Genomic DNA, 15,476 nt, shown 5'->3' with positions numbered 1-15,476 from the left:
GCGTGATGTAGTTAATGGAACGTGTCCCTCCTCCAACAGACCCTTCTTTCTTCCCCTGTTCTCCACCCCTGGGTGCTTTGGGAAACCTGGCTAGGCAGCTGGGGAGGGTCAGACCAGAAACATGAGGAGGAGAGAGAGTAGAAGCCAACCGTGCCCCCTTCTCACCCTGCAGACACTCCTCCACCACCCAGCAGGCCCACACTGGGGAAGAAGAAAAGCCACACATTCCACTGGGGTCTGAGTTCTGACTTCTCATTAGATTGGACACTTAAATTATTGATGAGAGGACTCCTGTTACCTGAGAATGACTAAAAGAGTCATGGGGTCGTCCCAAGTTTTCATCCAGAGTTGGGAAAGAACTGAAGTCCCGCTCAGTAAACTGAAAAGGACGGTGCACAAAGAAATGCAGCTGCTTTGTGATGATTTTGCCATAACTTGAGCTTGTTTTGCAGAATGGCTACATGTGAGTGAATGTTGAAATGGCATCTAAGCTTCCACTTTTAAAGCTCAGCGAGATTCTTGTTGGCAGCTATGTTCTGGACAAGGGTCACCCGTGCTAGACCCTGAATTTCAAAATCTCCTCCAAGGCTTCCTACCTGCCCTACCCTCACCCCAGATCCTCTGGAAGTATAAGATAAGCTCGGGTCATCAGCCAATCACCTTGTGGTTCTCTCTGGCCCCAAGCGCAACCCAAAAACCTGAGGGAACCTCTCCTGAGTTTAGGGTATGGCTCTAAGCCCTGCACATTTCATTAGCTCTAGTGAACTTGTAAAGCTTCCCATTTGTCAAGTTTCCCTGATTCTCAAGCATAGCCCTTTGGAAGCCCTGAGCCAGGAACTAGGGGCTCAGAAATCCCCACTCACACTTGGTGTTTCCTCAAAGCTCCAAGTGACCCATTTATCAAAGAGGGTGGGTGAGCAGTTTGCAGTCCAAGGCCCCAGTAGCACTCAAGGCCTGTGGAGTCCCAGACCAGGACTCTAGAGATTAGTCCTGGGCCCTAAGTCAGTGGGAGCCTTGGTGTGTCACCAAACCCCCCTGACTTAACAATTCCACATTTGTCCTGCGATTCTTAATCAAGGTTGCACAGCAGGAAAACCCATGGAGTTTTACAAAAAGATGCACATGCTTGGAGCCCACCCCAGGGGCAAGGTTCAGTTGGCCATTGGGCGGCCCAGGTGTTGCCTTCTTGAAAGCCCCATTGGTGACTCTCCCAGGCATTCCTATTTGAAGACCATGGAATTAAATGATCCATCAGACTTCTTCTAGCTCCAACAACCTAGGTGTTCTGGGGCAAGAGTTCAAAGGACAATTTTGAGAGTGTCAACCTGAAGATGTTTTATTAGACTCCAAACCAGTGTGGTTAAAATCAGCCCTCATATCCAAACTGTCAGTCAGTTCAGTCTTGCACTTCCGTATCTCCCATCACCAGATACCCTTAAAGACCCTAGGGGAAGGGAGAAAGGCAAAGTGACATGACCTACAAGTGAATCGAGACCCCATGCTGCCCCAAGTCCAGGCAGCACACTCTGTGGTCCTCCAGGAAATGCAGGGTAACGTATAAAGTGTAGCATTTATAAGGGTGACCGTCAGACTTGGTAACTGTGACCTTGGGAAAGTAATGTAACCGTTCTGTGCCTCAGTTTCCTCATCTGTAGATTGAGAATAAAAATACCAGCTTCCTAGGATTGTAGTCAGGGACAAGTTAATGCTGGTGGAGAGTTCAGAGGGGTGGGCATCCTGGCATGCAGTGGGCACTCAGTCAGTGCTGGTGATTATTGTGTGTATTCTTGTCATCATCATCATTCCCCAGATGGTCACTCTGGCTGATGTCAGCAGATAGTGGGGAAATGCAGGGTACAAAAAATATATCCTTGCCTTGCTAGATGTACCCCTTTTCCTTAAGAGTAGAGAAGTCAGTGGAGTTTATACTACTTTTATGAAACTGCCCTTTTTAACTAGAAGAGGCTTCTAGGGGCATTTCTCTCCCCTGTTACCCTGACACCCTGGCTTGGTCAGCATTACTGGAACCTAAGCTTGGCAATCACACATGCCACAGGTCATCTTCTGAGCATATGAGTGTTCACAAAAACAACTTTTCAGAGAGAGGAAGTACAGGTCTGCACAAAGAGCCAAGTTAACCATATTGAGAGCAGAATAGAAAAGAAAAACCTTGATTCTATTGTTCATGTATTTTATAGAGTTTGTAAGGCAGTAGCAGAAGGCATTACCAGGTGGTTGGCCCTGAGAACAGGAAGATGACACAAGTCTATCTTTCCCAAGAAGTGCTTGTGACCTGCCGTGGGTTGCCATTGCCCCGATGTGTGTGTCATGAGATGTCAGTGGAGGAAGAATGGTTTTTCTGAGAGGCCACCAAACCTTGGAGTTATGGTGCTGTTGAAGTGCTCACTCCCTGCTAAGGGATTCATCTGAGTGCCCCAGACAGCAGAGCACACTGGTAACATCCATGCAGGGTAGATTCTCTCCCTCTGCCAGGCACACAGGAAACATCAGCCGCTAGCTTTCTTTCCTCCACTCAGAGGTCGCCATCTTGTGTAACAGAACTCTCCTCACATTTTTTGGTGGAGGGAGTGCTTCCCATGATGCAGTGTGCCCACATTGGTGCCTGGCCGTTCTGCCCGGGACAAGCCATCCAAGGGCCCTGATGCAACAACACCAGTGAGAGAGCAGATCCTCCCACCCAGGACCAGCCCCCATGCCCACATAATAACACTTCCTTTAAGAAATCTCCACTGAACTTGAAGGTTTCACTATATGCTGGGGAAAATTATGTGTGGAAACACCTTGAAATTGTATTTACAAGACATTGTAGTTTTCCTCATGTCTATGGGTGAAACAATGAGCTATAGTTTAGACTTTTAGTTTAGACTTTAGTCTATTTAAAAACAAAAGGAAATCCCGAACAAATGTTTCTGGTGTCTAATACAATAGAATAAGTAGTCTGAGGAATTTCACTAGTTCTCTCTGGTGTAATTAAGAAGTAACATGCTGAGTTTCATCAGCTCCTTTCAGGGGATGCTGAAGAGGAAAATTCATGAAGCCTCCAATCCAAAGAATGTAACCATAATGAGTCACTTTAGGACAATATAGTAGCTTGGGAAATCATTTTGTTTCCCTTTAGTTGTTAAAAGAATGTTGTTGTTTTTTCCTAAGTGAGAAGTCTATGGTCTCTTGTAATTGTCTAAGACAGAGATAGCAGAGAGGGGTAACTGGAAGGGCACCTCATACCAACTGGTAGTGACAGTAGGGGTGCGGTGTTGACGATTCTGAGCCTGCATCCAGCTCACGAGAAGCCTTCACCTGTGATCAATGGCCAGTGCCTAAAATGGGCCTGGGACCAGGGTGGAGCAGGTGGAGTGGACACTGGGCGATTTCTTTACCAGTCTTAACGTAAAGAAACGCTGCCATTAGGAGTATGTTTGCTTAAAAGGTTTCCTAGTGCTCAGCTCTTCCTTTTCTCCTGGGCAGGATTTATACCACCAGTCCTATGACTGTGTCTGTGTCATGTTTGCCTCCATTCCGGATTTCAAAGAATTCTATACAGAATCGGATGTGAACAAGGAGGGCTTGGAATGCCTTCGGCTGCTGAACGAGATCATTGCCGACTTTGATGACGTACGTACTTACCCTTGATGGGCAGGGGTGGCCCCAGTCCCATACTTTGGTGTTCCTCTGGACTGGCACATTTGAAGTTAGTCCAACATCATGGCATATCTTAAAACTTGTCCTTTGACAAAATTTCTGGTGGTTGGCATTAAGCTTTTTTGCTCTATTTAGGTCACTGACTAATTTTGGTGAGGCAAACACATATCATTTTTAAAGCTAATATGATTTCTATAAACAACTAGCAAAATCTGTTCAATAAAATATCTCTTCAGCATGCCCATGAATTTTCTTGAAAGGCTTGAACTCCAAGGAAAATACTTGCCCATCTCTTTATACATAAAAAAGATAGTAGATTATTTGCATGTGTGTCTGTGCAAACTCCAAGGTCTATGTCAGATATCAATTTGAAGTGTACATGGATGGCATGCTTTATTATTGAGAAAGCAATATGAATGTGGTAGAATATATTTTAGAAGGGACAAATTATACATCTTAGATATTGGAATAGGTGTCATTTTTCAATTTTCAATTTTCTGCCTACAAAGGAAACAATGCACTTTGTTTTCTAGTAAGAACAAACAGACCTCTGGTTTGAAAGATATTGTTGTTACACCACTTTTAACAATATTTTGCAAATATAGGAAAATTGACATCAGTGAACATAGGTTCATCATGACTGATGAAATTTTGAAATACAGTGATGAAAATATATAATATGTTGGTTTCAGGCCAACCTTCTAAATGTCTTGTGGGACCTGTGCATTTCTCTGCTACCACCACTGTCACCATGAGGTTGACTCAAGACTCATGGTGAAGTAATGACAAGTAGAGATTTTCTCTGTTGTGCAGTGTTCATAGTGAAAAATGTTGGCACATTTCCTCCAGCTGCCCCTCGGTAAAATAAATGCTTTCTAGCACTAGTGACCATTCTTTCAGGTTGGATTGCTCATGGAGATGTGATCATGGGATTTGCTCACTTATCTTAGATTCTCTGACATGTGATCTTGAGCGAATCTCCTCTGAAAGCAGGAGTACCAAGGAAGGGTCTAGAAGATGTTCCCAGTCTTCTGTTCATACCTTTGTCCTGCTGAGCAGATACAGAACCTTCCAGAGTTTCCTTCATTTCCTCTCTCCATCCAGTCTTTCTCTTTCCTACAGCTTCTTATCTTATTTTTACCTTTCCTCCATCCCACCCCAAGGTCTAATGTAGTAGATGAGGAGGACTCCAGTAGGAAATTGATTACTGGTGCCAGAAACTGGGACAAAAGATATTAGGGTCAGGGCTGATGAGAGGGGCCATTCTAGATCTTTATTCCCTCCACTCCAGGTTTTCAGAGGGCAAAAGTCAATCCTCAGCACTACAATTGGTCATAAATCACCCTCACCATGCAGGGAAGACCTCACTCTCTGAATCATGATTTTGTGTTTAGGCCTTTCAAACACAGAGTGGGGAAATTTATTTGAGGCCATTATCGCTTGCATCATAATTTATCCTGTTTCCTTCACTAGCAAATTCTGAAAGATAATTCATGTTAACTGGAAGTAAATCGTTATACTGCATATCTTTCCAAGGACACGCCCTTTGTGAGATGCATGAAGTGTTCTTTCCCCACGATGCCCAAGGTCGAAGGGTGAATGAGCAGTATCATGTTCCTGTGACTGAACTAGGATTTGAGAATGTCTCTAGAAAATGCTTGGCCTTGGGTCAGCACCCGCCTGAGTAACTGTGTGGTTGTCATTGCTCCCCAGCTGCTGTCCAAGCCCAAGTTCAGTGGAGTTGAAAAGATCAAGACCATCGGCAGCACATACATGGCGGCGACGGGTCTGAGCGCCGTGCCCAGCCAGGAGCACGCCCAGGTACACACGTGCCAGCCGCACCCAGCACACGTGAGCCTTGGCTCTGCCCACAGGTCATCCTAGGACCAAAACAGTCATGCAGTGACCCATACACTGAATTTCAGGCACAACCCAGACCTCAGTGATTAAGGTCTCATGAGAAAAGATGAGAATTCTGGAGGCTTCTGAGGGTCTGTTCACAGAACTTCTTTCTCTGGCAGACAAGGTAGAAAAAAACACAATCAGTCTGGTGGCTGCTTGATACCAGATAAATATACAAGAAAGTTGATGAGAGCTGTTTATTCAAAGGTGACTCATTATGGGAGGGCTCCTGGTCTTTTGATTTAAAACAACATGGTCAAAAACATGCTGACCACCCAGAAATTTGGTTGAAAAGGTGATTTGGTCAAAATTGAGGATCTTCAATCAACTAGGGTTTTTGAGGGGGGTTTTCTGTTAGGTTGTGTTTTGTTTCTCTCTCTCTCTCTCTCTGTGTGTGTGTGTGTGTGTGTAGATATGCTTTGTTTTTGTTTCTCTTTGGGCCATGCCATATGGCACGTGGGATCTTAGTTCCCCGACCAGGGATCGAACCCGTGCCCCCTGAATAGGGAGCTCAGAGTCTTAACCACTGGACCACCAGGGAAGTCCCTAGATATGGTTTGTTAACTTGTGGGTCAATAACAAGACCCCTTTCTCCTCGGGACAGTGGGCTCCCTGACAGGCACTGGCTTGTTTGCCGCAGGGCAGAGGTGGTGGGTGCAGCACAGAGGGATGAAACTTACCAGAGCACAGCTTGCTGGAGGTGGTTGGATTCCCCCAAAGAGAGGAAGAGCTCATCCATTCCCCGACCCCCGTGTGTCTAGCTTCCCCCCAACCCCACCACCTCCCACAGGTAACCAAGAGAGGGACAGAGGGGCAGCAGCTTGCTCAGACAGGCCCACCCCCCGGAGCATCAGGAGAGGGTCCTCTTCTCTCTTAACATTCGTGGGCAGAGACGAGAACATGAAACGTCGGACTCAAGATTAACCCTAGCATTTTTCTGAGTGGGTGGGGTAATATATGTCCTTCTACTCAGGTGTTGCTTCCAGATTATTATTTTTTTCATGGGTATGAATTAGTTTAGTAATAAGGAAAAGTAAAACAAACAAGCAATAAAAGAAAACTTAGAAGAATCGTAAGTTTTGAGCAGTACCGTTCCAAGCAATCTTGACGCCTGACACAAAAGGAAAAATGGGCACCCCTGTTTACGTGGTGTTGTGTATCTTTTGGGGTTGGGTTTTTATTGCCAGAACATTCAGGTGTTGAAAAACTATTGGAAAATTGGACAATAAATGTATTAAAATGTACAACATTGTTTTAATTCTAAATATCTTATTTTTACCCAAGACAGAACTAATTAGATTTTTACTTTCCTGGCTTTAATGGAAGAAAACTTAATCCTTTCAGCATCTTTAATGTTCTGAAAAAAATTAACCATTAAAAATAACATAAAATTATGTACACAGGGACAGACATTTTTCCTGTTGCCTCGGGCTGTAAGACACCGAGCACAGCACTGTCAGAAACTGTCTGATTAGTGATCTCAGCTGCCATAATGAAGGCTGGGCAGCTTCAACAAGAGATAATTATTTTCTCACAGCTCTGGAGGCTGGAAGTCCCAGATCAAGATCCTGCAGGACGTGGTTCATGCGAGGGCTGTCTTCCTGGCTTGTTACTGGCTGCCCTTTTGCTATGTCCTCACAAAGCAGAGAGAGAGAGATCTCGTGGGTATGGCTTCAAGATATGAATTTGAGGGGGATCTGTGCAGTCCACAGCCCCTATCTTTCTTTAAATTTCAGTGTTTTACTTCTTGCTGGATTTTTCTGCATTAATTTTGATTTTCTAAACATCGCACTAGGATATTATTTCTCATGATTGCTGAGCTTTTCGGTGCCCCCTTAAGTTTTGCAGCTCAGGTGAGTGCCTCACTCTTCTCACCCTAATCCCAGCCCCAATTCTGAGGCCTCTCAGCTGACCTCTTCTTGTTGCTCATTTAGGGCACTTGACAAAATCACACCTGCTCCAGAACTTAGCTAGCGACAGCCACTTACAGAACCCTTGGCAGGGATGCTCAGAGGCACGTGAAGACCCACTCAGCATTCAGCGTCTGTGCTGGGCCCATCCTCCATTACCCCTCCATCATCATTCCTCCATCATACCTCGACCATCCCTCCTTCATCCCTCCATGACTCCTCCATCATCCTACCATCATCCCTCCATCACTGCTCCAACACTCTTCCATCATTCCTCCATCATCCCTCCTTCATCCCTCCGTCACCCAACATCACTCCTCCATCATTCCTCCATCATTCCTACATCATCCCTCCTTCATCCTTCCATCATCCCTCCATCATCCCTTCTTCATCCCTCCTTCATCCCTCCATCACCCCTCCATCACCCCTCCATCACTCCTCCATCATTCCTCCAATAACCCTTCTCATCCCTCCATCAGCCCTCCATCACTCCTCTATCATTCCTCCATCATCCTTCCTTCATCCCTCCATCCTCCCTCCTTCATCCTTCCATCATCCTTCCATCATCCCTCCATCACCCCTCCATGATCCCTCCTCCATCCCACAATCACCCTCCATCATCCCTCCATCATCCCTACAGCCGGGCTCCCTGGTCCCGCCTCTGTCACCACCAGACCCTGGTCTCCTGGATCTTCAACAAATGTCTCCAGGCCTCTCCTCCCACTTCCCATAGGCACAGTTTTTGGATGGCTTGTCCTTATCCACTGCCTTTATTTTTCACCTTCTCCTTCTGTGCTAACCCTCACCATTGCGGATGTCAGAAATTCCACTCCTAAAGATCAGGAAGTACTTCCAAATTCCAAACTCCAAGTCGGATTGGCACTCCCCCAGCGCTCGTTCTCTGTGTCCTGTCTGTGGCCTCTGACACAGCCAGCCGTCACCTTCGCCCAGAAGTCCTCTCCTCCCTCAGCTTCTGGCTTCTTCTCTTTAGTGAATCCTGCCTGAGGTCTTCCTCTGTGGACATTTCCATGTTCTTTCCCAACCCCTCCCCTCCATCAGGGATCTCAGCTAAGACTTGCTCCACCAGCCTGTGTATCCGACTGCTGACAAAACCATCGTCCACCTTCCTGACCATTAAGCCAAGCTTGGAGCTCACGTTTCCAGCTTTCCACAGTCACCCAGCTTGCTCACAGCGCCCTCACCTTCTTTTTGCCCTCCCCACTCCCAGAACAGGACTTCCACCATCTGCCTCCACGCCCCTGCTCTGACCCATCCCCTACCTCTCCCTACAGCTTCCTAATCAGCCCTCAGACGTGCACTGTGCGTCTGTGCAGACAAGCACCAAGTGCTACTCATACACCCTCCAGGAGGGGTGCACCCACCAGCTGCATCAGAGGCCCTGTGGTGGGTGCTAAACATGGTCTCCAGACACCCGAGGGAGGGGCTGGAAATCTCCATTTCCACAGGTAATTTTGATGCACAGGAAGACACCCTGTGTTCAGATCTCACCCATCAGCTGTGCCAAGGCTCCCACTTTCATAGGAGCCTCTCCTGCACGCTGACCTGAGGCTCTTTGGCCTCACCTGACCCCCTGTGTCTAGATCCTATTTCCTTTCCTCCCACGTACTGCATATCATTTCCTGCTTTTGTTTAGACGTGTGTTTCTTACCCAGCATCCAAATTATAGCAGGCGCCGTGTCTTATGTGGTGTTCCCCAAAGTCCCAGCAGGGGGCGCTGAACAGAGCGATTGCCCATGTCTGTTCAATGAATGATAGAGCAGCGCGCGGCCACCCTGCTTCCCAGCCCAGCCTCTCGCTTCCTTCCCGCCATTTTACAATCCTGCTCCTCCCCGTGCAAACGTTCTCTTTTTTTTCTGCTACCATTTTCGAAAACTTAATAAATGCCTTCTGAGTCTTTACTTTTAACAAGCCTAGGAGGCACCCCAACCCGAGCCCATTTTACAGATGGAGAAACTGAGGCACAGCAGTGCAGTAACTTGCCCAAGGTCATAGAACAAGGAGCCATAGAACAGGGCTATAGAACAGGGCTGCAGACCCGGGCACTCTGGGTGCAGGGCTCACCTCCCTCCACCCGCAGCTCTCGTGCTGCTTCACCCCCTCCTCTTCTTCCCCAGCCCCCCACCATGTTGCCTTCTGCACCCACACATTTGTACGCACACTATTCACCCAAGCACTCCTTCCACGGGTGCCCCATCCCTCCTGCCTTCATCACTGGCAGCCACAAAATCTGCCTTCTCAGCTACCCTTGAGCTGCATCCTGACTCCTGACAGCCACCACTGTTAATACATGAGTATTTACCTTCATGGTAAAGTGGAAAGAGCATGGCTTTCACGTGAGACCGCTCATTCCTTACCATGGTAGCTAAGCTTTCTGCACATTAGTGTCCTTTTATATACAGTGGGGATCCCACTCATTTCCTGAGGCTGTGGGGAAGACATTAATATGCAAAATGCTCCACAGGCAGAGTGGGTAATAAAAATTCTAATAGCGGTAATAATACAGTTATGGTTTGTACGCTGTTTCACGTATGGATACCATTGCTTCCTCCCGCAGAATAGGTAAAAGGGTTTTGGGACATAAATGAAATATGGCACCAGGTCCATGCAGGGAGCTTTTACTCAATACGAGCTATTTTTATTTAGACCATTTAATTAGAATCTTGGTAAGATCATCCTAGAAATATTTTGAAATTCAGTGAAAATCTGAAAGGAAAGTTCATTATGTTTGATTGGGGATATAGCATGCTTGAGAAATAATAATATGGATATAGTCTTTATGGAAAAATGAATGTCCCTTTTGCCTTTTGTAGCCTACCTACTTATCTCTCTAGTTAAAACCAAAAAATTTTCCATTTATTGTTTACAAACAAAAAAATTTATATTTATTATTTAGCCAAATATTTAGTTTGGCAACAAACATACTCAACACAGCCAGATGTTTAGTTTGGCAAAATAGATTGGGTTTCTCAAGGATTCATGTGTTTTTCTTAAATCCAAAAAGAGGCAGAGATGTCTGGATAGAAGCCTTTTGAAAGTCAGCTTTCATTTGTAATTACCTCCACATTTTCTACATACCGGCACAGGCTACTTACCCACTGGGAAAACAAACGCACAGGGGTCTATCAGCACCTAGTCAGAGCAGGGCTTTCTATCTGCCTTTGTTTTGCTTCATTCGTGTTATCTTAAGTGAAACAACACATTCTGATTTTAAGCTTAAAGACAACATGACTAGATGGTTGGTTGTATTATGTGTAACAACTGAGTGTTGTTGTTGAAAGAAGCAGGCATTTGTCAAAAAATGGAATATTACATGGAGAACAGGCTTGCATTCTGACCCCGCTCTCGTAATCCCTGAAGCATGCACCTGAAAAGTACATGTTCCACGATGGAAATCAGGGTTGATAGAAATGGGGAGCTTACGCACCCCAGAGGTGCTTCATTGTAATGTCAGGACTTCACCAATTCCCAGAACCATAGCAGCCCCCTGCTCTTTCCCAGCCATGGCCTTTAGACCTCAAGCCACGATAGCACACTTGTGGTTACAGGTATGTTTTTCTTGAATTATGTAGACTTCTTGTAAAAGGACATCTCAGTAAAAAATAATCATCTCCAGTTTCTCCTGAAAATTGGTAGATCTCCTGATCTTCATTTGTGATGACAACAATCACCAGCTGAGAAGTAGCTGCCCCATCTTGGCACGTTCTCCCCAGTTTGCCACACTCCTCACCCCTCCCTATTGCCTCATTCCCTCTGCTGCACTCTGGAGCCTCCCCTACTCGACCTCTGAAGGGACTTTGCCTGCCCTATCATTAAGGAAGTCCATCCTTCATGCCGGAATCAATGATTAGGGTCATCTCTGGTCTTATTATGTAAATTGGTTTTGATCTTTTTAATACAAATTTTACTGAGAACTTAAATATGTCAAAACCAAAGTACAGAGATGAAAACTTTCATGTAAACCCATACTTTGATTACACTATTGCTGTGATGAGCCATACCTCTAGCTTTTATTCACAATTTCAAATAGAGTGATGCCCGTTGCCAGTGACACTTTGGAAGAAGTGACTTGTGGTGCCAGAAGAACGGGGGGAGGGGAGAGGCAGAGAAGCAAGAGGTAACAGGGAGCTTGTACACCTGTCAAGGTATGAGAGTGCTGGTGCTCGTTAAAAATTTTTAAGCTTTGTATTATTGCTCTCTTTTTAATTAGTTTTATTTTAAAAATTTATTTATTTTTAAATGAGTTTTTAAATTTTATTTATTTATTCCATCAGAACAAATTTGACAGCAGGTCATGGGCTGAGGGTAGTTACTAGTTTGTAAGCACTATCTCTCACTCTGTTTCTTGCTGAGTTGGCCCCATAGACATACCGCTGTGGCTAGCACTTGGATTTCTCCATCATTCTTCTCCCTCCATCCCCCAAATAAGATCCCAGGCTCCAAGTGACCCATCTATGAGATTCCTACACTTACTCAGTTTATTAGCAAAACCGAGCTGACTGACAAAGCAATGAGCAATAAACATTGCCCATCCACATTCACTGAGTCAGGCTAACGGTTCTGTCTCTGCCTGAGTTAGGAGCTGCCTGGTTTGACTGTTTAGGATTTTACTTAGCTAGTAGGTCAACCAGCATAGATTTTCTTTACCCATTGGGGCAAGTGCCAATTACTTGTTAATGACTGCCCCTCTATAATTGCCCTCCAGAGTTTATAGTCTGGAAAAAGTCATGTGTGCAAACAGCAACTCCAATGTTAGGTAAGCCTGGGGATATTAGAGGTGTCTCAGCTGGGCTGCTATAAGAAATTACCATAGACTGGGTCACAAGCAACATTTATTTCTCACAGTTCTGGAAGCTGGGGAGTCTGAGATCAAGTCTGCAGATTTGGCATCTGGTGAGGGCCCTCTTTCTGATTTGCAGACAGCTATCTTCTCTCTGTGTCCTCATTCGGTGCAGATGGAGAGCAGAGAGAGAGGAAGCAGCTCTCTCCTGTCTCTTCTTATAAGGGCACAAATCCCATTCGTGAGGGCTCCACCCATGTGACCTAATTACTTCCCCAAAGCTCCACCTCCTAATACCATCACACTGGGGATTAGGCTTCCTCATATGAATTTTGGTGAAACTTTAGGACACTCCATCAAGTTGATCAGGGAAGAAGTAAGGAATCATTCTCAGATCTTCTGCTGCCAGTTTCTTAGTAACTAAAGCATATGTTGAAACTCATAACCATAGTTTCCTTTACTGGCAAAAGTAGAAAATAGTTTTGGTCTCTGCTGAAATGAAAACAATATCTCAGTGCTGTGTATTTTTGCACAAACACCAAAACTATCGTGATGTAGGGTAAGTGGAGAGAGAAATGCCCTCCTACTTTAATGCGACTAATAGGAAAAAAACACTGAAGGAAGAGCCATCACTCTTCGCTATACACACTGAGAATCTCAAAGATACTTAACATTTCAAACACTTAGGTTGTTGTCGAAGCCATACATCAATGTAGGTTGCTCAGTGTGTGCAAAGGGGGGGAAGTACTAAACTAGGGCATAAAGCAATTCTTGCTGACATTTTCCTCCTAGAAGCTTTTCATGTCAAGCAGAATGATGTGCTCCTCTAACCTATCATGAAGGAAACTAAATAAATCCTGAGCCTCAAGGGATGCAGGCTGAATGTGTTGCCCATATGAATTCATTTCATCTTAACCACAACCCTATGAGACTGGTAGTTACTGTTTCAATTCACAGATGAAGAAACTGAGCCCCAGAGAAGTTAAGTGACTCAGCCAAGGCCATGCAGCTGATGATTGTGGAACCTGGAGCTGGACCCAACTTTGTCTGACTCAAAAGTCCTGGCAATTATTTAGTGAACTTCCTACTTTCAGACAAGTAGTGATCACCATATAAACAATGAAAATAAAGAAACAAAGAAAATAAAGAAAGAGGTGAATGGGAGAAGCATGTCCATGGGAGATGGACGTGGGAGCTGAGGAAGCAGGATGGAGGGGGCTGTCTGAATCTCAGGTTTCCAGTTTAGGGATCTGAAATTGATGACACCATTAGCAAAAGTAGAAGAGTCAAGAATAAGGGCTGTTAATGGGAGATTAAATAAAAATAATAGTTTCAGACTTACAAGTTTGAGTTTTCAATAAGGCACCCAAGTAGAATTCCAGTCATCCACATGGGTGGTGGCCAGTTCCAGAGCCGTTAATGAGCAATGCTTGGATATAGTTTTCCATCAGCTGAATATCTCTTAGACACATCATCCGACACAGCTGTCACCATTTTAGCAGCAAGACTATCAAGGAAAAATGCTTACCTACTTGTCTACATGTATGTGCCTATTTTATTTAAATCTCTCCCTTAAGAAGCTTACAAAAATGGACGCAGTGCAAAAATATTTTTAAATTAATAAACTAACATGCAAGGAATGTGAAAGATAAGATAGAAACAAAAATGAGGATGATGCAATAAAATGAAAATCAAATAGCAAAAGTTCTGACCACATTCAAGATGCACACAGGAAAGGAGGCAAGATGGTGAAGTTTATTTGTCTGATGTTAACTATTGATACCTCAACTTTCTTTTTGTTTCCATTTGCATGGAATACCGTTTTCCATGAAGTGAGTCTCTTGTAGGCAACATATAAATGGATTTTTTGTAATCTATCAGCTACTCTGTGTCTTTTGATTGGAGTATTTAATCCATTTACATTTAGAGTAAATGAAGATTGAGGACCCTGGAGTCAGACCGCCCACCTGCAAAGCCTGGTTATTCCACTTACACAAGTTATTAACCTCTCTGGGTTTCCCTTTCCCATCTGCATCATGGGGATAAAGACAGGCATTCTTTCACGGGAATCATTGTGAGGATTAAGTACATACATACATACACTATTGCTATTAATTGTTCCAAAATTTCCAGCAGCCAACACAACTGCAGTGCTTTAGTGTTCATAAGGTGAGATCAAATCACTCATTCATTAATATATTTGAAACCAAGCCACATGAGGCTGCAGCTGGATGCTCCACTGGGTCCCTGACCCAAGCTCTAACAAACATGCCCTCATAACCATTAGGATGGGTCTGTAGTGAACGGTGTGCTCGGTAACTTCCTTATGGAAAACGTTTTAACACATTGAGGGGGGAGGTTGTTAGCTAGAACATCTCTTGATGCATATTTTAATCAAATACATTCTTTGGTAGAGTGAGATCAGGTGGAGAACATTGCATCCAGTTTAATCCAAGTTCACCGGATACAGAGGAAATCCACAGATGACCCAGGAATCAGGCCATTTTCCATAAATATTATTTCATGCCTCTGAGGTTTGATAGACACTGGGAAGCTGTGAGTTCCAGTCCTGCTCTCCAAAAGGTGCCTGAAACTCAGATGCCCTGAGCTCCCAGGTGAGGGCCGACCTCCATGCTGGGACATGCAGCTCACCTGGTTGGGGTGACTCTCCTTCAGAGAACTGTGAGGTCTGATCCGTTCTCCCAGGAGCCCCAGGCAGCAGAACTAAGTGCTTCTTAGACAGCAGTTCTGAATCTTCAGACAGACGAGCACCAACACAGCAGGAACGTAGTGGACGTTTGATGGATGGAGGAAGGCGAGGAGGAAAGAGAGGAGAAGCCAGGAGCAGAGGCTTGTATTAATTTCACCTCGGTCAATACCAGTCACTTGGGTTATAAAATAACCTCAATAAACATGCATTTACTTTATGCCACATTCCCTGCAGGTGAAACTTGCAAAACAAACAGCTTGCCAAATGTGTTCCAGGAAACTGAATGAGTGGTCTCACTGTGTAGCTAGAAGTCAGTTAAATATTTGGAGATGGGAGAAATTATTTGGGTCATGGAAGAAAGAGCTGTTTCAGGCTGTCATCAAACATTTATCAAAAGTTCAGTTATGAGGACTTCTTGAAGTGAACTGAGCTCTTCTAGACACTGAGCATAATTTTCTCTAGGCTTTACTAAGCCCAAATGAGTCCTTGACGCTGG

General features: G+C 44.8%; 1 protein-coding gene across 1 annotated transcript in view; it reads left to right on the top strand.

Moving 5' to 3' along the window:
• Positions 1-15,476, top strand: part of ADCY2 (adenylate cyclase 2) — a gene marked incomplete at its 5' end in the record, with an annotated part of 450,707 nt that overhangs the window by 423,952 nt on the left and 11,279 nt on the right. Inside the window, 2 exons of the mRNA XM_079704024.1 lie at positions 3,487-3,633; positions 5,374-5,481. Coding sequence (XP_079560150.1) covers positions 3,487-3,633; positions 5,374-5,481 — 255 coding nt within the window. The remainder of the gene's footprint in view (positions 1-3,486; positions 3,634-5,373; positions 5,482-15,476) is intronic.

The sequence above is a fragment of the Hyperoodon ampullatus genome (genome assembly GCF_949752795.1).
Source record: "Hyperoodon ampullatus genome assembly, chromosome: 4".
In the NCBI taxonomy this organism is placed as follows: domain Eukaryota; kingdom Metazoa; phylum Chordata; class Mammalia; order Artiodactyla; family Ziphiidae; genus Hyperoodon; species Hyperoodon ampullatus.
Note: the sequence above shows the minus strand (reverse complement) of the source record. Positions and strands in the feature narration are given on the sequence as shown.